The sequence below is a fragment of the Hypomesus transpacificus genome, chromosome 26, assembly GCF_021917145.1.
Source record: "Hypomesus transpacificus isolate Combined female chromosome 26, fHypTra1, whole genome shotgun sequence".
Lineage (NCBI taxonomy): Eukaryota > Metazoa > Chordata > Actinopteri > Osmeriformes > Osmeridae > Hypomesus > Hypomesus transpacificus.
The window spans coordinates 8,369,571-8,391,090 of record NC_061085.1 but is presented as its reverse complement, the minus strand read 5'-3'; the positions used below and the strand labels follow the sequence as shown (position 1 = coordinate 8,391,090).

Below are 21,520 nucleotides of genomic sequence, written 5' to 3'. Positions count from 1 at the left end.
GATGGCTCAGTTGAGAAGTATGTGTACAATGAAAGTTAAGGGTCTTGGGTTCAAATCCCATGGAAGTCTGCAATGGTCTTTCCTTGCCGAAACTGTCTCTTTAATGACCTCACACTTAACCTTAAGGATGTATTTTCAACAAGTTAATGTATGCTAGTGTCCCTGATGGCTCAATGGATGAGTATGGGTACCCTGAAATTTAAGGGTCTTAGGTTCAAATCTCATGGAACATTTATCCTTTAAAACGCCACTGGTTAAAGCCATACAATCATGTTTTACATGACAGCAAGGAAGCAGTGGGAAATTTTCACATAGAGTCTAACGGCCAGATTCAAACCCGGATGAGCTGCGACCTGAGACAGCTTACATCAGGGGTGTCCAATCCTGGTCCTCAGGACCCACTGTCCTGCATGTTTTAGATGTTTCCCTGCTCCAGCACACCTGATTCAAATGAATGGTCATTACCCGGCTTCCACAGAGCTTGATAACGACCCATTCATTTGAAACATGTGTGCTGGAGCAGGGAAACATCTAAAACATGCAGGACAGTGGTCCCTCGAGGACCAGGATTGGCCACCCCTGGCTTACATGGTACCCGTGCTTATCCCCTACGCAACCAGGGACTTGCTTCAGTTTCCTTCAGAATTCAAATGTATCTTTACAAAAAGCCCACTTTAAAGACAAAGGTTCAACAGCACCTTGGGGGGGATATGAACCTCCAACCTCTTGCTTTGCAGTTATACACTCTAACCACTGAGCTATCCCTACCACTCCAAATGAGGATGTAGAAAAGTCACACTTGCTCATAATCAGTCACTCATTTGTGAAACACACCTGGCAATCGTTGGTCTTGATTGGCAATCGGATCACATGACCAGTACCATATATCCAGATGAATGAGATCTAATGCAACAATCCCCAGGATATGAACAGTTAGCAGCTCTAGCTCTAGTAAATGCAGATCATCTGCTTTATTCAATGCTACTAATGGAACGATTCATTTAATTTTTCTAAATTTTATTATTATGATTTGATAAATGAGCATTAAATATATATGCTAATGTCAAGTATTACCAGTCAAAGGTCTAATGTATAAAGGTTGGCGAATCATAACAAAGGATCATCAATATCCCTTAGGTTAATCATTTGGTTAGGTGGTCATATTATATACTAATTTACAAATTATTACAGTATATAAATATATTATATCCTGATAAATATCTTGGGAGAAAAGAAGCTATATAAATGCGAGGCACATCTTTTCCTTCCCCTAAAGTGAGAATAAAATCACAATCATGGCCAGCCAGCTTTCTCATTCCATTCCATTCCTTGAACAATACAATATTATTTATCCTTAATGCACTACTGCCTTGTGAGAATGTGAAAAATGTGAGGATGTGGCACACAACGATTATACAATTTGGGGCTCCAAAGGGAGTCATCTGGGTCTGAGGACTGCAGCCAGTCATGCAATACTAACTGTTCTCACCCAGAACAAAAACAATAGGTCGAAGCAGTTGTTACACCATGCATGCAAGGCAAAGTGGATGTAATTTGGAGTCAAATCCATCAATAATCTGTGTCATTAGGTTTAGTAGACGGAAGTCTGGCTCTCGTTATGCATATTATGTTTTCATGTTATCCGATTAAACATGAAATAAGACAACTACAACAAAAAACAGGTAAGGACATTTGACATTAATAATTCGATTTAAAAAAGTTTAATTCAAATACTTGTTATAAAAGGTATTGATTGTTTACTTCAAAGACCTCAACATTAAGATATTATATTTTAGTTATTTTGGGAGCCAATAGAAAAAGTAAATCTTCTGAATCTAGGCAAAATATTTTTATTATTACCATTAAGATGAAGTATTATTTTCCACTATTATAAAAAGTTATGACCTGTGGCATTTTGTTAGAGGCAAAGATATTTCCAGCTACCCACTTGACAAAAGTGCAAGTTCCAGACAAACCTTTGGGAGATGTCTTTTACCCTTGGTCCAAAGTATGAACAACATACAAAAAGGTAAAACAAGTTAAAATAGTTGTATTTGTAACTGCTACATTTTGACATTCATGGAATCAGGTTAAAAAGCTTAAAATATCTAGAAAAAAGTCATAGACAAAACAAAAAACAAAAGGAAAAAAACAGTACAACTTGAGGCAGAGCCAATCTAGGCATCTATCATTTCTAAACTGCCATTTACAAGTCTGTCATGAGCATCCCTACATTTTTCTTGAACACCTGCAAACACCAACAAAAGCACATAGTTATTGCACAAGCATTTGGACATTCCCATAGTACCCAGGATCTACTCTGCGCATGGACACAGTGCTATTTTCTATAAATAAGTTTATTTAGATCATCTGTTCATTCAAGAAGAATCAGCCCTGAGCAAAACCTTTCTTTCAGGTGACATGCAACAACCGTCAACTCTTCCACTCATCAACTCCACCTACACTCCATTTGGAAAAGAGACATTCGATTCCTGATTGATGCCCTCCTTAACCTCTAAGGGGAGCGAGTCGAACAGATGATCTTCCACCACGAGGCAGTTCCTGCGGAGCAGGTGACACTGGCCAAGCTGGGCCGGTAGGCGGTCCAGGCAGTTTCCTTTCAGTTCTAGTTGTGTTAGCTGCACCAGTTGGCCTATTTTCTCTGGGAGGGCAGAGATTGAGTTGTGTCCGAGACATAGAGTCTTCAGTTTGGTGCATTTGAACAGCTGCTTGGGTACCACATCAACCTTGTTGCCTGTGATGGCAAAGTGCTGGAGGTTTTGCAGAAAGCCGATCTCCAAAGGGATTACCGCTATGGAGTTTTGACTAACATCAAGGTACCTCAGTTTGAGTAGGTTGAACAGAGGTAAGGGCAGAGACTCGAGTTTGTTGTGAGAAAGGTAGAGTGATTCCAGGTTTTTGACATGGCTTATGGACAACGGTATGGTTATTATTTTATTGTGCCAAAGTTTGAGACAGATGAGCCTTTTGAGGTGCTGAAAGCTGATGACCTCTTCAATCGTGCGGATATGGTTGGATTTCAGATCCAGCTCCTGCAGGTTGGTCAGACTGAAGATGGCATGAGGGATCCTCTCCAGTTCACAGTTATGAAGCTCCAACTCTGACAGGTTCATCATTTTCTTCAAGCTGTTTAAAACCAAGAGTTTAGTGCCGTCGTTATGCACCACCAGCTTGAGCAGGTGTGGAGAAAGATCTGTGATGTTGGTTGGGATTTTTGTGAGGTTGCTTTTGAGATGCAGAGTTTTCAGATGCCTAAGATCTCGGAGGGACTCCAAGCCAATCATTTTGTTGTTTTCCGAGTTCAGATTCCCCACCAAATATAGCTCCCTCAAACTTTTCAACAAGTACACCCATGTGGGAATCTCAGCCACGTCCGTGAATTTGACATGAAGGCACCGGAGGTGATCACGAAGGAAACTGAAAGCAGTCTGCTCCACTTTGGCTGGGCAGTGGTAGAAGTGAAGCTCTTGAAGGTTTATCATTTGGGAAATCTTAGCTGTTATCCTGGCTTCAGGAATCAACTCCAGCTTGAGGATCTCCAGATCGGTGAGGTCAAACACCGCATCCGGAACTCCCGACAGCATGAAAAGGTGAAGCTCCAACTTATCCTGAGCGTTGCGAGTAACGTGTTGTCGCAGTTTCTCAAACGTCCATTCGTGGTTCAAGCTGATTTCGCGCAGCTTGTTCTCACTGACCTCCGACAAAAAAACACCGAAACGTTTGGAATACAGCTGGTCGTACTGATCAACCATGTGCAAGAGAAAAGCAAAGTCGTTTTTCACGTCTGGTATATCACTGAAACTACTCTCCTCTCTGACTTTTTCAAATGAATACTCTTTGAGAGGCCGCCGAAAGAGCCAAAACAGGGTGTAAACACAGATCATGCCGTAAACACTAATAAGAGAAATATAGCTGATGTGTAGCTTCTTTAACATGAATGCCATGTTATGTGTACACTGGAATTTAGCATAGCCAATTAAGTGTTTTATGTCAGGCTCACACACATGGTCAAAATCAATGGCAGCAACAAATGTCATTGTGTAACACAAGATCAGAATGAATTTGATTGTTTTGATTACAGTCTGTGCAACATAGAACTTGTAAATCAAGTCACTGTCTTCCACATGGGCACGGAATTTCCTTACTTTTTCAAAAAGTGCTTTTGCCTGCTCACCGTCCTTTTTGTCTAGAATGGTCATAGAGGGAACTTCGATGACAGGCTTTTCAGCAGAGAATTTGACACCAGATTTGACAAGCATTGGGGTGGACTGGTTTGGACTGCCCTCTTCACTGCTGGTGGAGAAATGTTTTGGAAGAGAGGTGGCACCAGTGAGTCTCTGCTTATTTTCCTCAGAGTCCTCACATGCAGTTTCTGACAACGCTTTAGTTGTCCACGGAGACTCAAAACACTTTCCCAGTATTGAAACGAAATGTTCAATTTTTGAGCTAGTCTTTGGGTATTTGAACCAAAAGTTGCTACTGACCATAAGTATAATAGTGTGGATGAGAGCAAGGTACGGAAAGTATTTGGAGTACCATGGGAGGGCCACGTGGTAACACATTTGGTTAACAAAAACATATTGCTGAAAGTCCAAGTTTGTTCGGACACCTGTTGGGCGAGGCTGGCCAACAGCACCTGCCTGTGCGAAGTGAATCTGATGGACAACATTATCAGGTAGATCTCCAGTTATCCGGGGCGCTGCAGCCAGCGTTACCCTGCTTGCTCCATTCCCCACCCCCGCAGTAGCCTCGGGGGGACGAAACGTTGTAAAGCCGCTTGGTTCCTCCGAGGTTTGCTCCAGAACAGGAAGGCAAACCACTTGGTCTTTGGTCAGCTGCATCGTTCCAGCGAATATTGCCAGCATTAACATAACAACACCAAGATAATCCATAAACACGTCCCACCATGGTTTCAGAATGCGATAAGTTGGCTGGATGTCATTCAGGGAGGCTACCTCAGTGAGGGTAAACATTCCTGAAACAGAAAAACAGAAAAATCAAAAAGATTATTCTCCCGAAGCAGTTCCCGGTGTCATTTAAGACCAACAAAGCATTTTGAAGTCACAAAAGCAGTGATATTAACTAATCAGATGCCCTTGGATTCCCCCATCACATCAGACACATTAGGAAAAAAAGTACAAAAGGCTTTGCATACCAGACCAGTAGAGACCTGCTTATTCTTCAGCTTCAAAAGCTTGTCTTGACACGAACCACCTCACCAACTCAATACCATTCCGTTCTTCAAGAAACATAGCAGGCATCACCACCTATCTAGTTTTGTTCCTCTCTTCAGAAAATGTATTTACCTTTGATATCAATAAATACATTCATTTGCACTCTTAACTTTCAAATCCTTAAGAAGCCCCACCCAAGACACAACATGGCTGTTATGTTTAAACGTTTCTAAGAAAACTTCACTGTTTTGTATAACTCCACTCCTACACCTCATTATTTTCTAACACGGACAGTTATACTACTACCCTGAGCACATTTCATCACCTTCAAAAGGTTCAGCATTCACTCATCCGGGACATCAACCCTGACAACCAAAATAGCACATATTCCCCAGATAGCGAGTGCAATCCACCATAGTCTCAATGTCCTTCATGCCTAAACCCCAAAGCTTAAGAAAGACAATAGGAAGAACTCACATTCGTATTTACAGACTAACCTGTCTCAATGGCTAATGAAGGGTGAACCCGACCTCATAGCATCAGCCGTCCCACCGCACTTTGAATTTATGTGGCACAGCAGACAGCAGCTCTGGTTCAGTCAAACGTGTCTAACAAAAGTGATGGTGAAAGTAGTCATGTGACTGAGAACGGCATGCTTTCCTGACCTAATCAGTTCAAAGGATGTGGGGAACCATAGTCGGTGGGGCCTCTTGAGACATATATCGCTTCTCCATTTGAGAGTTGGCACATTTTCTGTATGTTAGATCATGTGCATTATGAGAAATCCTTGCATCTCCCCAAGATGGTGAACATAACATGCACTGACTGTCCACATAACTCCACGAGCATGGCCTTAGTTTAATCTTGTACTGGACACACATTAAGTAGGTCAGGGGATGAGAAGGGGGGAGGAAGTAAAGGTCAGACCAGATGATGATTGCCATCAAATGCATCCAATCATGTTTCTCAGTACAGACAAGCAGTTCAACGAACAATAGGGGCATTGCTGCATGATCTCCACTGGTGAACAACAGACTGTGACTGCAAACACATTCTGTGGCCCGCCCACTTCACCCTGTGGTTAATCACAACAGTCAACAAGGTGACAACGTTCTTCAAGATATGTATGCTTGAAGGAAGCAATGAACCTAGACCATACCAAGAATAGTTTAGAGTGTATATAAGTGGAAATAGACATATTTAAGTGGTACCATCCAACAGTATAGCCTATGATAGCATCACTGCCTCATGATTTAATTGTATACAAACACAAGGACAATAAAGGCTTTTCTATACTATGAGAATATTTACCAAACATCTATCAGAAGAAAATAATCATACATACATCCTACTCCTGGCTTGGTTTAAACAAAGTGGCAGAGTCCATGATGAGTATATATGATGAGTTTGATGTTTTATCATTGTCCCAAGCATACACAAGGCATTTAACTGGTGTGGCACGACAGATTATGACACATTGGATACATGCTGGTCCACTCTAAGCTATTTCATAGTGACAGAGGGGCCAAGGGATCTGTGACACACAGTCTAGCTGCAATAGTCGCCCAAAGACTAGTACATGCAATTGAATCATCTGCATGGCCCATTTGTTTACATGGTCCGAATAGATTATTTAAACAAACACATATGCGTCAATCTCATAGTCTCATTAGCCTTTACTTTTACTGACTGTTGCAAATATGTGCCCTCTCCAAAGGCTATGTGAAAGTATAGGCCTACTTCAACCAACAACAAACCAGCTTTATAAATGAATACCGTATAAACTTGAAAAAATACGATATCTGATTATCCACAATGGTTATGTTAGAATATACATGTCTATTAGGTATTGCTATTAAACTGGACACGACGCCATGCCTGCTTTTTGACAACTGCATAGGGTCGTGGGTAACCGGCATTTGTGACACAGCAGTTTCATTCACAGTGAACATTGATATTGATCCAACTATTATTAGCTAACTATAAACGTATTCCGTAATTGATTTAACGTGTTTTGCTATGGACATGTTCTTTGTAGGAGACTTTCTATTAGTCTGTGGCTGATTGTTTTTTTTCTGTTAGAATAAACTTCACCGTAAACGAGATGCGATGAAACAGTTTTATCTCAGCAATGTTTCTTTAATACTTCCGATTCAAATGAATCACATCGCTAATCATTCGTTGTAATTGTTTAGATATGATACATCTTGTGTCGGATAACCTATATATAAGCAACTATGATCCAAACAATATCAGAATTAATGTAGAAATGTGTAATAAACTGTGATTAGGCTATAACTATCCGCTTTGAAGATCTGCTTACATGGGCTTCTACCCCTTTCCTGCCTACTTTATTTTCCTTACTGCATGTTAGTCTGATAAATATTAAGCAACATATGGTGCCGTTATTTATAGAAATCGTCTTACATAAAATAAAGCAAGCCCGTATCCTCTATCAGCGTCTAGGGTAGCCTAGGCTATGTCGAATACGCACCTTCAAATGATTTGGTCCAACTAACCCGATACCTCTACCAATACATGAATAGCTCTATTCTTTGTATATCCCATGTTTCGATAAAGCAGGGTAGGCCAAGAACAAAGCGGTTCTCCTATCTAGTCAAGCGTGAACCGGAGCATGTACGGGTCGGGGTATAAGCAGATTAGAATGTCTCTCGGATGCTTCTCGAGCGACATGCTGCGGTGCAGGATGGTTGTAGCCTACAGTAACAGTTACATTAGCCATACTGTAAAATAGGCTACTGTGTGACAACATGTTTTGTCTTTAAGTAATTTGTTTTTAATTTTGTATTAGGTAAAGCTACACTGCTAGGCTTACAGTAGGCAATGTGTCCACTTGCAAAATCTTCTCAGGCCTACTGTCAAATATGTGATGAATATTAGGGCTACATTTTTGTTTAAGAACTTAATTTTAAGAAGTTATAGGCTATTAAGAGTGCAATATATATTACTAGTAGGCTATTGGCATCCAACACTCAAAACAAAGCAGTGTCATTAAGCTTTTGTTTACTGTACACCTGGCTGCACCTTCCTGTCAAATCCTAAATATTAAATTGCGTATACTACTCTGTATACGCAACACTAACAACTCACAACACTCGCACCCGGATGAGACAGCCTGTAAAACCAGTTGTTACCTTCAAACCAGGAATGTATTGTTGCTGGGGTGACAGAAACTCGGACCCTAGGGGCTCGAATACTCGATAGGCTACTTGGATAACCCCAGTCTGCACTCAAAAGTTTACATGAAGGTTATAGGCTACTAAATACACAGAAAACATTCTCATTATGTTATCAAGAATATTTATCTTAACTGTAAAGATGTGTTTGCGTTTTTACAAATGCAAGTGTGGATTATCAACCAAAATATATTTCCATATGTTTTCTGACGTAGCCTATAGAAACTCTAAATTAAGGCCTATAATCCTGCAGAAATTCAACACAACTTCAGACATGGAAGTTTGCCAAAAAAGGAAACAAAGGCGTCTGGAACATCTGAACGATTTCACTTGGAACTGTTTCAGTCATTTGCCATTTTAGTCAGCATTCACTATTTTGTCAGATGAATAAGATTAACATTTTTTTTCACTCTTAGATCCTCCAACTGTCTTAACCAGACCAACTTTAGGCTTGTTGCTTCATGTTCTTATCACTTAGGCTAAGTTCCCATCATATCACAGATGAATAGCCTACACAACCTAGAGAGACACATGTACACCATTAACATTTAAGATTTATGTCGATAGATTGGATTATATCAGCATTAAAATTCCTTCGCATGTTCTCTGGTTCTACGTTTAAAACCAAATTATTAAATTTTTGCACGATGCTGCCATCTTGAGTGAGATAATAGACTGCAAGCCATTTGATGGCTTGAAAATATGGTAGGCTATCATCTCTGACTTGTACACTGACATACAACTTGTTTCTGATGTCCTAATTGGGAGTGACAGCTGTAGGCTACTGGAACTATAAATAACACATCGTAAAAAAAACTGTTAAAGCAGCTGTTTATTCCTTGACAAAGAAAAAAACTAACAGAAAATTGTATAAAAACGGTACAAAACATCACTATCCTTGCACCTTACAGGTTAAGCTTTACATACAGGGAGAGAAAAAAAGGAAACGTTTTTGATCTTTCATTGATATTAGGCGGAGCACATTTTCAGCTGATTGACTCATGAAGCGCTCCAAGTGACAGCTGGCGCGTTGTCTGTTGACAAGAGTATTTGCACACACGCGCACGGTGCCTATGCCAATCGATTTAAAATTCCAGAAATACTTCTTGGACCCTGCAGGCGACGCTGCAAAGCTTCAGCTGCTGCTGGTTTTAACTCTGCTAATAATAGACATGCGCGTTTACAACCTACTCTCGTGCTGGTTGGTCGCTGCCATCCCCACCCCAGCCCAGCCCACATTTCTGGTTCTATTTTGACTCGTTTAGTTTCCCTTATCAAGCAGATGTTGGAAGCAGACTCCACCAAAGTTGACATGGAACTATACGAATTGGATACATTTCAATGCACATACACATGGAACTTCCTTTGGGATCAATAAAGTGAATTGAATTTAAGCATATGGCTTATATTTGAATTAATCTGTCAATCCAGGTGTCATCATTTGGCTGGTCTATTTAGCTATGCAGCTATAATGTGATTGAATAAAACAAAACCTCATGATGAAAAGGAACAGATCGATTTTTAGAGTCACTTTTAAGTTTATTAGAGCCTCCCTGAGCAGAGAAACAGACATTAATTTGATGACTGGTTTTTCTTTCTTTTTTTTTCATTGAAAAAAGACCACTTTGGAAATAACACAACGTCTTGAAAAATTAATAATACCAATCCTAACTATATACTAACGATATTCATCATGGTAAACAACATCACAGACACGGTTTATTGGTTAAGCTTTGCGTGAAGGAGATACTGTATATTGGAATTGGAATTCCCAGTCCAATGTACTGTAAGCTTAGATTGTTTTAGGAACTTGACCTTTTTAGAAATACTATGCATTATTAGTTTGAAAAGGAGAAGGGCATACGATAAGTATGAATACACCGCGGCTGCCTTCGTCACCACGGTGATTTCGTACCACCGTCACTACATTTGGAGTTGAAGAAGCTTGGAATAGGCAGAGATTCTAGTGCTCTCTAGAATTCAAATGCAATACATGTTGTCATTCTAAATATAGCACAATGACAGTTCATTGAAATTTACTAGAAAATCTAACCGTAAGAAAATGAAGTCATAAATAAAAATAAAAAACTAAATGCCACTACAAAAACCTTCATATACTGTGGTTGAAATCCACGGAAACAATGAATCTGATTTGTTTTGTTTTGAACGTGCACAACGAAAACATAGTTCATTCGAATTCAAACTAAACAATTGATGTAGTACTTGAGTTTGTTGATGATTCATGTCCTAAGTAAAAACTACCATTGTCAGATTGTACTGTCGGATTAAGACAGTCGGCACTTAAGATCTAAGACAAAAGGCAGTATCACTCCGCCTTCATTTGGTCCCTGATATCAGAAGGCAATGTGTCAAAAAGGAGGTCTTCCACCACAAGGCCACTGCGCTTCAAGGCCCGACAGAGGCTAAGCTCTGGTGGGAGGACCTCAAAATGGTTTCCCTTGAGCTCCAAATGTGTCAGCTGAACCAGGGAAGAAATCTTTGGTGACAGCAAGGACAGGGTATTCCTACCCAACTTGAGGGTTTTCAGTTTCTTGCAAAAAAATAGCTCATCGGGGAGATTCTCAATCTTGTTGCACGAGACAGAAAAGTACTGTAGGCTCTGAAGAACGCCGATCTCTGGAGGGATAAAGCGAATGTCGTTGTTTGACATGTCAAGATGGCGCAACTTGTTGCATAAAAACAGGTGCGAGGGCAATATCTCAATCTTGTTGTGGCTAAAGTAAAGGCGCTCCAAGCTGCCAAGCTTTTTGACATGCTCCGGGATGTAGGCGATGCTGTTGTGCCATAGCTTGAGGCACGTTAGCTTACGCAGATGCTGGAAGCTTATGATCTCCTCTATGGAGCGAATGTTGTTCTCCTTCAGATCCAGTTCCTGTAGGTTCGAAAGGCTGAAGATAGCGTGAGGGATACGTTCCAGATCGCAATGCACTAGTTCCAGATCGATGAGATTCACCATCTTCTTCAGGTTGTTCAGCATGACCAGCTTGGTGCCATCGTTGTGGATGTAGAGACGCTGCAGATGATGGGATACGTCTACTATAGACTGGGGGATTTTGGTGAAGTTGCTCTTGAGAGACAGAATCTTCAGAGACTTCAGCTCTCGCAGGGACTCTAGAGTGACAGTCTTGTCCTTGGTGGTATCAGGACTTAGTGAACCAATCAGGTAGAGCTCCTCCAGGTTGCGTAGGCCGTAGAACCAATTAGGCAGCTCCCTGCTGTCGTCAAACTTCACTCGAAGCACTTTGAGGTTCTCTTTCAGGAAGGAGTTGGCTGCTGTGTGCACCTTTAGGCAGCACTGGTACAGCGAGAGCTCCTGGAGGTCCTCCAACTGGGATATGGAGGCGGGAATAGTGACGTTGTTGATGATCTCCAGCTTCAGCGACTGGAGCTCGGTCACCTCGAATATAGTGTCCGGTAGCCCAGACAGCATAAACAACTGGAGTTCGAGTCTGTTGTTGGAGTTGACCTGCAATTTCAGACGCAGCTTCTCCGCTGTCCACTCGTGGTTGAGGTTGAGCTGTTTAAGTTTGTTCTCACTGACTTCGGAGAGGAACACGGCAAACCGTTTCGAATACAGGGGATCATACTGGTCAATCATGTGAAGCATGAAAGCAAAGTCATTTTTCACATCTGGAATATCATCAATGCCTGTTTCTTGCCTCACATACTCAAAGGAGTATTCTTTGAGAGAGCGGTAAAACAGCCAGTAGGATGTGTAAAGGCACGTGAATCCATAGACAGCCACGAAGCACAAGTAGCAGTACGAAAGCTTGGAGAACAGATGAGCCATGGTGTGGTTACACGAGAAATGCTTGTAGCCTGTCATTTCCTGTATATCCACATTGCAGTTAACTGTGATCTGTACCTCAGACACGAGAGCACTGTTGTACGCAATTATAAGAAGGAATTTTAGCACCTTGATCACAGTCTGACGAACATACATCATGTAGAGGATATCTCCTTCCTCCACGTGCAAGCGGAATTTCTTGACCTTCTCAAACAGAGCTTTGGCTTGTTCACCTTCTTTCTTCTCCAGGACACTTGCTGAAGGCTTGTCCACCACAATCTTCTCTGGGATAGACTTGAGGGACTGTGCCTTCTCTAAACTGGCCTCTACAACCGAGTCGTTTATGTCACATTTGCTGCCCTGGTTCTGTTTCGGGTCCTTTTCCTCTGGGTTTTCACCCGAAACTTCCGACAATGCCCGTGTGGTCCAGGGGGAATCAAAGCATTTACCCAGGATCGAGACAAAATGCTCTATTTTAGAACTAGAGCCTGGAAATTTGAACCAGAAGTTGCTACACACCATGAATATGACTGTGTGTATGAGGACTAGGTATGGAAAGTACTTGGCGTACCAGTGCAAAGCCTTCTCATAGCACATCTGATTGATGAAGCTGTACTGCTGGAGGTCAAGGTTGAACTTGAGGCCCTTCATTTCTTTCGGCAGATAAGATAGATTTGTGGCGGTGGGTAGAGATGACTCCATTGCAGACTCATTGTTATTCTGCATTAGAATCGATTGGTTTGGCAAAGACGTTCTCTGTGGAAGGCAGATGATTTTGTCTTGCATCACCTAAAATGAAACACAGAACACGTAGGTTAGGATTTGAAATTCAACAGAACTTGATCAATGTGTGAGGACATTTTATGCCACCAGAGGGCTTCAGCATGCACGTTAGTACAAGCACAGTAAAACAAAATGTATTACAAAGTACCATGAGCCAGCAGCATTGAACACAGTTGAGTAGTATATCTAATCTTCACTTACTGTGATAAACATGGAAGGAAGTGACTCAGACAGGAAATGGTCAATTAATTTGTTGGTGGCAAGAGACTTCAACAATCAAGTATTTGCCCAGTCTGATTGGTAGGACATTATTTTTTGTTTGAGCTTTAACAGAGGCACAACCTATATTATACATATTTTTCATGTAATGTTGATGGTGTATCTGCTTTGAACAAGACCATTAGCTGACAACGTGAAGGGTAAAGGGTGGTGCTGTGGTGAGACAGGAAGTGCTAAGTCAGAGGCTTCCAAGAGGGCGGATCAGCAGAATCTTGCAGTCCAATAGCAGTTTCCCTGGACACAAGGAGAGCTTCTCCACCTTTCTAACACACTGATTCTGTCTAAATGCTGTTTACTGCCGTTTCTTGCATGAAAAACAACATTCTGGCAGGGCAGTTTAATGTTTACCCCGACCACTTTAGATGGAGTCAGCCCCATAATGACTGGAAATGTATTCATTACAACAATAATGCCTGCTTTCACAAGGCCACAAGCCTTTGTGTAAACCCCTGAGAGTCATCCGATTCAACATAATAATGAATAATACACTGTATTTACAAACCATGAAAATACATTTCTAAACAACAGTACTGCTACTGCAGTCCCCCAAGGCATAACAGAGGATGTCATCACACAAATAAAGGGTTCCTGTCAATAAGGGTGGGTTTATAATTGACATGAGATTTAAACCATAGCTGTACCCCAGGCGTACTGTCCCAGACTGGACAGAGTAACATCGTGACAGGACAGTGGCCTTTACAATCAAGTGTTTATGCGGGTGGGCGGGAAACCAGTCCGTGGTGGGGTGCAGGAATGTCTCCCCCTTTCCGTTGGTAAACTCCCATTAAACTGTCACACAGCTGGCTTTATTTTCACTAAGTTGTTTGTGCCTGTTTGGACACAAATACACTTTGGGTGCTGTGTATCTTCCTTTCTCAAGGGTTCAGCCCACGTAAATCAACATGCGAATCTTTTGAGGAGAACTTTTGACTATACGCACACGATACATTTACTAAGTCAAATGAAGCAACACAAAACACAATTATACATTCATACCTACACACTATATAATACTGTGGATAAGTCAAGATTTTGCACTTGAATACTGTCTCTAAGTATGTTTTTGAACGCGTGTTTAAGCGATGCTGACCTGCAGAGTGCATCCAAACACACCGATCATCAGCATGACTACCGAGAGGTAGTCTGTGAACACGTCCCACCATGGCTTCAGTACCCTGAACGCGGGCTGCTGTTCAGTGAACTGACGGAACTCTGTAACCGGAATCATGGCTCCTGTTGGGACACAAACAGGCAAATTAGTCTTCGTAAAATGTTCACCCTTCCTTACCCCCCCACCCCACCCCCGTTTTACAATGCTGGGATTTTTTGTTGTTTGCAATGTAAAGTTGTTGTTTACAAACATTGCCTGGTAGGAGGCAAAAGGCCTCATGTTGGGACGGATTGGCACTCCAACAAATGGAGGCTAAAACACAAAGATACCTCAGTGAAAACCAGAATACCAAAGACCATCCAAAACACATGAGAAAAGACAACACACAAAACTGTAGACAACTTTTCGTGCAAGTGAACATCAAACCATTTAATGATCATGAATGCCAACGATGTATTAAGGAAGCAAAATACAGTTAGAAAGTCTCTAAAGACATCCATGCACAGCAGGCTATTTGAGTCCAGTATCATCACAGCCATTATGTAGCCTTCCTATCACAGCCAACATGACTTGTGATTTTATGTCACTGATCCTGCTTCTCTGCTTTATCATGGCAATGTGCTTAGTCGATGCATCTTCCTATACTTAAAAAAATGCACAATACACAAACTGTCTTGACAAGTGTGTTCCAGTTCTTAAACAACTTTGTGCGTGTTTTGGGTCATGATTGTGTGTGCCCCTGCCTATTGCGTTTTTACATACCATGACCAAACCTCATAAAAAGCCTTTTCTAACTTGCACACTGATTCAGCAGCCTGGCATAGCTCAGTTACTTTAGACTCAGCTGCAAAGTTTTCATGAACTAGCCTAATCTTTTATTTTCAAATAGACTGTATACTGAGAGATTCATATTATTTGGATTGTATACTTGAACAGATAAATGGTATCTTGAAACTTCAGAGTCTATTGTGAAAAAAGAAAGACTGTTCCACAGTGTTTGTCATAAGCTGAAGTTCCCGACAGAATAGCACAGCTGCATTGGTTTATACTACTGCAAATAAACAACTATGCTGAGACCAATCTGTTTATCTTTTGGTCTTTTTGACTAAGGTTTCTACTTCACTACTAATATGTGTTTGAAAACACATATATCCTGGTTAAGCAATATTTAGAGGAGTCTGGTCTTCAACAGTTGTCATGACTTGCAGCTGACAACACAAATGAACACAATGGTGGTTTACAGTCCTTCTAGTGTTTGTAGTACTGCACTTAAATACAGAGGTATAGCATAGCGTTGAGTTAATTACATACTACTCTGAATATATTAATAAGAATAGTGCATTTGATCCTTTTGACCTTCAGCATTATCACCATCAAACAAGACACATGTACCAGCCTTTTCCTGACAGGAAATGTTGCAGCCAAAAACAGAATACTCTTGTCTGGATCACACCCAGCCCCAAGGATGCCCATACTTCCGATGAGACCATGGAAAAACACTGTATTAGGAACTCAAACCAGTGTTCGACTTGGAAACCCCGCTGAAGAATGGTATGTTTCTGGTGGATCTCAAGGGCTAAGGACACTAAATCTTGTTTTGGTTTGTTAGAATGGGAAACACATCCCAATTTTTTGCATTTATTTGGAATATCCGGCAAAAATGACAAATCCATTTCTGATTAACTTTTACTCTTTACATTCTGTCATTTCATTTTTATTTTCTCAAATATATAGCCGCCACAAATAACTGGACAGTTTCATTTATCAATGGAAATCTTTTCACATTGATGGTCCTTGTTTTCCTGGCATATAAAGGAGGGCTCGTGGTTTTCAAGACACGAATGCAGGAAGCCGCACTTTTAGCTAGTACACACAAGACCATGATAAAACATACCTAATTTGTGTGAGATCGTAGCGGTGCATGAAGCAGAGCGGTTTTCATTGTCATGATAACATGTAGCTCACCTTAAAGGTATGTTGGTATAACTTCGAGCCAAAAACATGTTACAGTTCTCATTAAAAAGACTACAGCAACAAAATAATTAGGATAAAAAGATGACCTACCTTATCAATGTTCGGCTGTGACGTTCGTAAGCGACTGTACTTTTTAGGGCAGTAGCATGTCCTTGTGGAATATGTGTTCCTTCCCGTCCCGTTATTGCTACGCTGTTTCAGTGCTCTTGCTTGTGAATCACTGAAGACTGCTGTCTCGCATACGGTGTTAGGGCGGGGACTTGAGTTTTGGCAAGAGATTTTTAATAGAGAAGGTCCGCCTTGCAAATTGTATAACAACACCAAACACGGGTTATATGTTTAGAATAACGCAGAAGACTTTATTTATAATCCAACACACTATGCAACGACTCCACAATTCATATTTGGCATACTATCAACTAAAAATAGCGCTTGGACGTTTCCTTCTAACCACGTGAGGGAATATTTCCCGAGGTATACGGGAATGTTGAGGGGTCTATTGTAATATAAAGTGCGCCAGAAGATAAACATGTACCGGTTGGCTATTACAAATGAAACAGAACCACATAACAAGTATGAGTGATTATGAAAATACAATTGCAGTAGTAAGTTAATTTTAAGGTGGAAAGCAATCTTTCTAAATACGCTTTTGAACAATTAAAAATAGACAACAGTCAACGATACACAAAGGCTTATACAAAGGTGTGCGGTGGGGTTTCAACAATGTGGTCACAAATCACATAGAGTTCAAGAGACTGCTGTCTCCATAACCTGCATTGCAGATTATCGGGTTGCAGTTCAATGAATTACTTGCACTCTCTGTTTCACACTTGCCCAAATACTCTCTGTCTGACCTCTGGAAACCTTCTTTAACACTGGGTGGAAGAGAGTTGAGAAGACACTCCTCAACCACTAGTCCGTTGGGCATGAGGCACTGGCATGCTTCCAGCTCTGCAGGGAGTTTCTCCAGCTGATTTCCCCTCAGGTCAAGCAGTATAAGGCCAGTCAGCTCACTCACCAAGCTGGGCACCACAGCCAGGCAGTTGTGGCTGAGCAGAAGGGACTGCAGGGTCTTGTTTTTGAACATTTCATCTGGAAGCGTTTCAATCTTGACAAGGAGAACAAAGGATATTATTATTTTTTAGGGGGTTACGGTTAGTCATGAGTCATCTGTCGGCTGTTCTGAGGACTGGCGATCAGAATTGCTTTTCAGAACACATCGAGACGTGTCAAAATGAAAGAACGCTTCAAAACATCACTTTTCACATTTGTGCATAATCACGGATTCAGTCATTTCCACATGCACTCTCTTTCTCAATCACATTTATGACGTTATCTACAAACATCTCAAGATGTGAGAAAGCAGGGAAGATGACATACCCAATGTCAAGCTAAATTGGAGCACTTAAATCCACTTTTACATTAGGCACTCAGCCTTTGGCCAAATTCACCACCGAAAAGTCTAGTGATGGGCCTATTTGAATTTGTATTCATCCAGGGTTCTCTTTGTCGTGTTTATTCCTTGCAGGTTCTATAGCCAGGGTTGTATCTCCAGACTTGGTGTGCTTTTTGAAAGTACGATTGGGTACTTAAGAATGTAGCAAACACACATCTGCTTGCGTTTGAGTTTAGACTCCTCTTAATGAGCCTACGGCAGACAGCAGACTCCTGAGTAAGGCACACACTATTGGAGTTTTGCTTTTTTTCCTCTATTTTTTTAAGCTTGATATTCCTCAACTTGATTAAGTTTAGTAGCTTCAAGTTTTATTATAATTATTGACATTAATATAAAATAAGCAATAATCTGTTTGTTTTCAATGCAACTACTTTCAGTTAGAAAGCCTGTTTTATGGAATAGATTTGGATAGACCATGCACTACGTACACCTTCTACCCCATATTTGTATTTTAGACATTTACATTTTTTTTTTTTTTAAATCAGGTATATCTGCATAATAAAGGTGCATGTTGGTATTCTTGAATAAGGAGCTGAATTAACATGTAGTTATTTAAATAGCAACGGGGCAGGACTTGAGGGATATTGGGGTAATTGAATGCTCCTTTTTAGTGCTGTGTTTCATGTGGCTGGATGCCTTGGGTTGTAAAGGGGGATATTGCTGCCATAGTCTGGGTCTTTTTGTTGTGTTTAACTGTTGTAGGGTGAGATGGGGCAGGAGATTTTTCCTTGGTGGGATTCTATAGGCTATGGGCGTGATTATAGCCTATTGCTCTCAGCTTTAAGCTCAGTTGGAGAGCATTTGACTGAAGACCAAGAGTTTGCAGGTTCAAATAATCCCTTGCACGTAGCTATGGATGAAAACATCTGTTAAATCAATACATCAGATACATTAGTATTATAAACAACCTTCAAAATTATACCTCTTTCCAAATACTTGTGGACTGTGCAACATCATCATGCAATACCAGACCAGTGCACTGATCAAAATGCAAGAACTGTTATGAATAAGTCAGCCAACGTTAACAGCATACTCACGTTGTTGTTCGACAAGTTTAAAACCTGGAGCCTTTTCAGGTCCTGTATTTCATTGGGAATGACAGAGAGGTTGTTGTAGCTAAGATCGAGATGGCAGAGTCTGCTACAAAGGAAAAGTTGTGAGGGTATACAGTTGATATGATTGTGACTGAGCTGAAGGTACTCCAGACTCTGGAGGACTCCAATGTACACTGGGATGTACGTGATGCTGTTGAACTTCATTTTCAGGGTATTAAGCCATGGCAAGTGTTGAAAACTGATGATTTCCTCAATTGTTTTCAGGTTGTTTTCTCTCAGGTCGAGCTCTTGCAGGTTCTTTAAACTGAAAATGGGGCTTGGTATTCTCTGAAGGTCACAGTTTAGCAGCTCTAAACTGGTGAGCTGCGTCATCATTTTTAAACTCTGCAAGACCGCGAGCTGTGTGCCTTCGTTGTCTATGAAAAGCTTTTGTATTGAAGGAAGTGAATTTGTGATCACTTTAGGCAAAGCCGTGAGACTACACTTAAGGAATAACACTTTCAGATTCTTTAGTTTGGGTAAACCGTTGATGAAGGCTGTATTGTCCTGAGAAAACATGCTTCCATACAGATACAGTTCGCACAAGTTAAGCAAGTTGACGATCCACCACGGCATTTGGTCCACCTCCGTGAATTTCATCCGAAGAATCTTCAGCTTCTCCGAGAGAAAGGCCAGCGCGTGAAGGTCCACTGTCGCTGGAGAATGGTCCAGCCACAGCTCACTAAGCTGTCCCAGTTGAGTGAGCTTTTGTGGGAGTCTAGCGTCCGGGATGAATTGCAGTTTCAGAACCTCCAGGTCCCTAATGTCAAACACAGCATCAGGGATGCCGCTGAGAGCAATCAGGTGGATCTCTAGCTGGTCCTGTGTGTTGCGCACTAGCTTCAGCGTTAGCTTTTCCAACGGCCAAAGGTAATTCAGATTGAGCTGCCTTAGTTTCTTCTCACTGACCTCAGATAGGAACACAGCGAAACGTTTGGCGAACAGGGGATTGTATTGATCGAGGAGGTGCAGGATAAAGGCAAAGTCATTCTTGACGTCGGGAATGTCACTAAAACTGCTTTCTTCACGCAAAGATCCAAAGGAGTATTCCCGGAGAGAGTTTCTCATCACCCACCAAAAACTGTAGAGGCAAGTGGAGCCATAAACTATCATCAGTACTGTGTACACTAAGGACAGGAGCCAAAAAATGGTGGCCAACGAGTGAACACATTGAAAAACCTGAAAGGGCATTAACGCCTGTGTTTTAACCACACAGTGCACATCAAAAAGGATGCGTGAAGCTGCGTAAGGGCTGTATGCCAGGGTGAACAAAAGAAACACAATCTTTATAACAATCTGCATCATGTACACATGATAAATGGTGTCTTTATCCTCAACGTGCACTTTCAGTTTTTTTACCTTTTCAAAAATGGCTTTGGCCTGTTCTGCTTCCTTCTTGTCAAGTACGCTGAGCAGCTCAGTTCCCATTGGCTTCCTGCTCTCGTTTGAAGCTAATGTCTGAGAGACATCAGGAGGAGAGGAGATGCTCATAGACGGCTGCGATCCTTGCTCTGCCACCGTCTCTGACAGGGCCCGGGTAGTCCAGGGTGAATCGCAACATTTGTGTAAGATGGAGACAAAGTGCATGAGTCTGGAACTGGTGCTCGGGTACCTGAACCAAAAGTTGCTGATCAGCACGAGGGCCAGTGTCTGTAACATCACAACATAAGGGAAGAACTTGCCAAACCAGTGGAGGTGCTGTTCGTAGCACACGGCATCGACATACGCGTACTGTTGAAGATCCATCTTTAGTGTTGCCATGGAGATAACTGAAAAGCTAGATTCAGCAGCACTGTCATTCAATGAATCACCTTGGTGGTTGACAGCCCCACAAAAGTCATTTGATGTGATTTGACAAGGGACACAGACAATCTTGCGTAGTGTAAGTTGGAGGGTACCTCCTAGAGTGCCGATCATGAACATCATGATGGTTAGGTAATGGCTGAAAACGTCCCACCATGGCTGAAGAACACGATACAGGGATTGCCCACGAGCAAAATCTTTCAGCTCTCCATCAGAAAGCATCTTGGTTGCCTACTGTAACAAAAATCCACAGATTAGGAAAATCCCTAACTTGTCAACTTTATTATGACTTGTGTCTCTGATAACAATGTTGTTAATGTGGGTCAACTGTTAGCTAGTCTATCTTATTATAGCTGGGTGCAGCGTATGGTTAACTGCCGGAAGTCTGCTAGTTAGTTACCGTAGAGCTAGTGCTAGTAACGTTCGCTAACGTTTGCTAGCTGCCAACGTTTTAGACACTATGTATTTCTTACAAAACAGTCCATACCTTGTGAGGTTTTTTTACACTGTCTTGATATTGAAACATGTTTTTCTAGTGGATACGTATATTTGGCTTGTTTGAAAAGCAGAAAATAGTGTCAAACGGATGCGTCTTTGGGTGTCAGGCTAGACAAATGCCTCCTGCCTGGCAACAAACGGTTGAATGCAAAATATTATATTATCCACATAAAAAGGTAGAGCTAAATCAAAATATTACACTTTACATATTCCTGCCCGTTAACTGACAAAGATATAACTAATTAAAACAATTGTAATGTAAGATCTAAGGTTAACTGAGCCTTAGAATAAATGAAAAATAAACAAAAACTAACACATTTGC

At 41.3% G+C, this 21,520-nt stretch overlaps 3 protein-coding genes across 8 annotated transcripts; all 3 read right to left on the bottom strand.

The window, feature by feature from the left end:
- Positions 1–500: 500 nt before the first annotated feature.
- LOC124487247 (volume-regulated anion channel subunit LRRC8D-like) lies at positions 501–7,907 on the bottom strand. Of its 6 annotated transcripts, none has more exons than XM_047049422.1 (4): positions 7,690–7,906; positions 5,673–5,803; positions 5,177–5,260; positions 501–4,996 (listed from the first exon to the last, which is right to left on the bottom strand). In XM_047049422.1, exon 4 carries the CDS (start codon positions 4,992–4,994, stop codon positions 2,460–2,462), a length of 2,535 nt encoding a protein of 844 aa, XP_046905378.1. In that variant the 5' UTR covers positions 4,995–4,996; positions 5,177–5,260; positions 5,673–5,803; positions 7,690–7,906; the 3' UTR covers positions 501–2,459. The 6 variants fall into 6 exon arrangements, with proteins under 6 accessions (XP_046905378.1, XP_046905376.1, XP_046905381.1 ...); XM_047049420.1 differs by having other exon boundaries at positions 5,693–5,803; XM_047049425.1 differs by lacking the exon at positions 5,177–5,260 and having other exon boundaries at positions 7,690–7,907.
- Positions 7,908–9,206: 1,299 nt separating this feature from the next.
- On the bottom strand, positions 9,207–16,588 carry LOC124487248 (volume-regulated anion channel subunit LRRC8C-like). The gene is made up of 3 exons (XM_047049426.1): positions 16,438–16,588; positions 14,353–14,495; positions 9,207–12,989 (listed from the first exon to the last, which is right to left on the bottom strand). Exons 2-3 carry the CDS (start codon positions 14,488–14,490, stop codon positions 10,719–10,721), a joined length of 2,409 nt encoding a protein of 802 aa, XP_046905382.1. The 5' UTR covers positions 14,491–14,495; positions 16,438–16,588; the 3' UTR covers positions 9,207–10,718.
- Positions 16,589–17,083: 495 nt separating this feature from the next.
- LOC124487619 (volume-regulated anion channel subunit LRRC8B-like) lies at positions 17,084–20,922 on the bottom strand. The gene is made up of 2 exons (XM_047050046.1): positions 18,841–20,922; positions 17,084–17,455 (listed from the first exon to the last, which is right to left on the bottom strand). The coding sequence occupies exons 1-2, from the start codon at positions 20,920–20,922 to the stop codon at positions 17,084–17,086; spliced, it is 2,454 nt and encodes an 817-aa protein (XP_046906002.1).
- Positions 20,923–21,520: the final 598 nt, after the last annotated feature.

Excerpts from the sequence above, each read along its gene's own strand:
- LOC124487247 (XM_047049425.1), bottom strand. The coding sequence starts at position 4,994 with ATGTTTACCCTCACTGAGGTAGCCTCCCTGAATGACATCCAGCCAACT.
- LOC124487248 (XM_047049426.1), bottom strand. The coding sequence starts at position 14,490 with ATGATTCCGGTTACAGAGTTCCGTCAGTTCACTGAACAGCAGCCCGCG. Across the intron at positions 12,990-14,352 it reads TGTTTGGATGCACTCTGCAG|GTGATGCAAGACAAAATCAT; the intron begins GTCAGCATCGCT and ends GTTTCATTTTAG.
- LOC124487619 (XM_047050046.1), bottom strand. The coding sequence starts at position 20,922 with ATGCTTTCTGATGGAGAGCTGAAAGATTTTGCTCGTGGGCAATCCCTG. Across the intron at positions 17,456-18,840 it reads TAAACTTGTCGAACAACAAC|ATTGAAACGCTTCCAGATGA; the intron begins GTGAGTATGCTG and ends CTCCTTGTCAAG.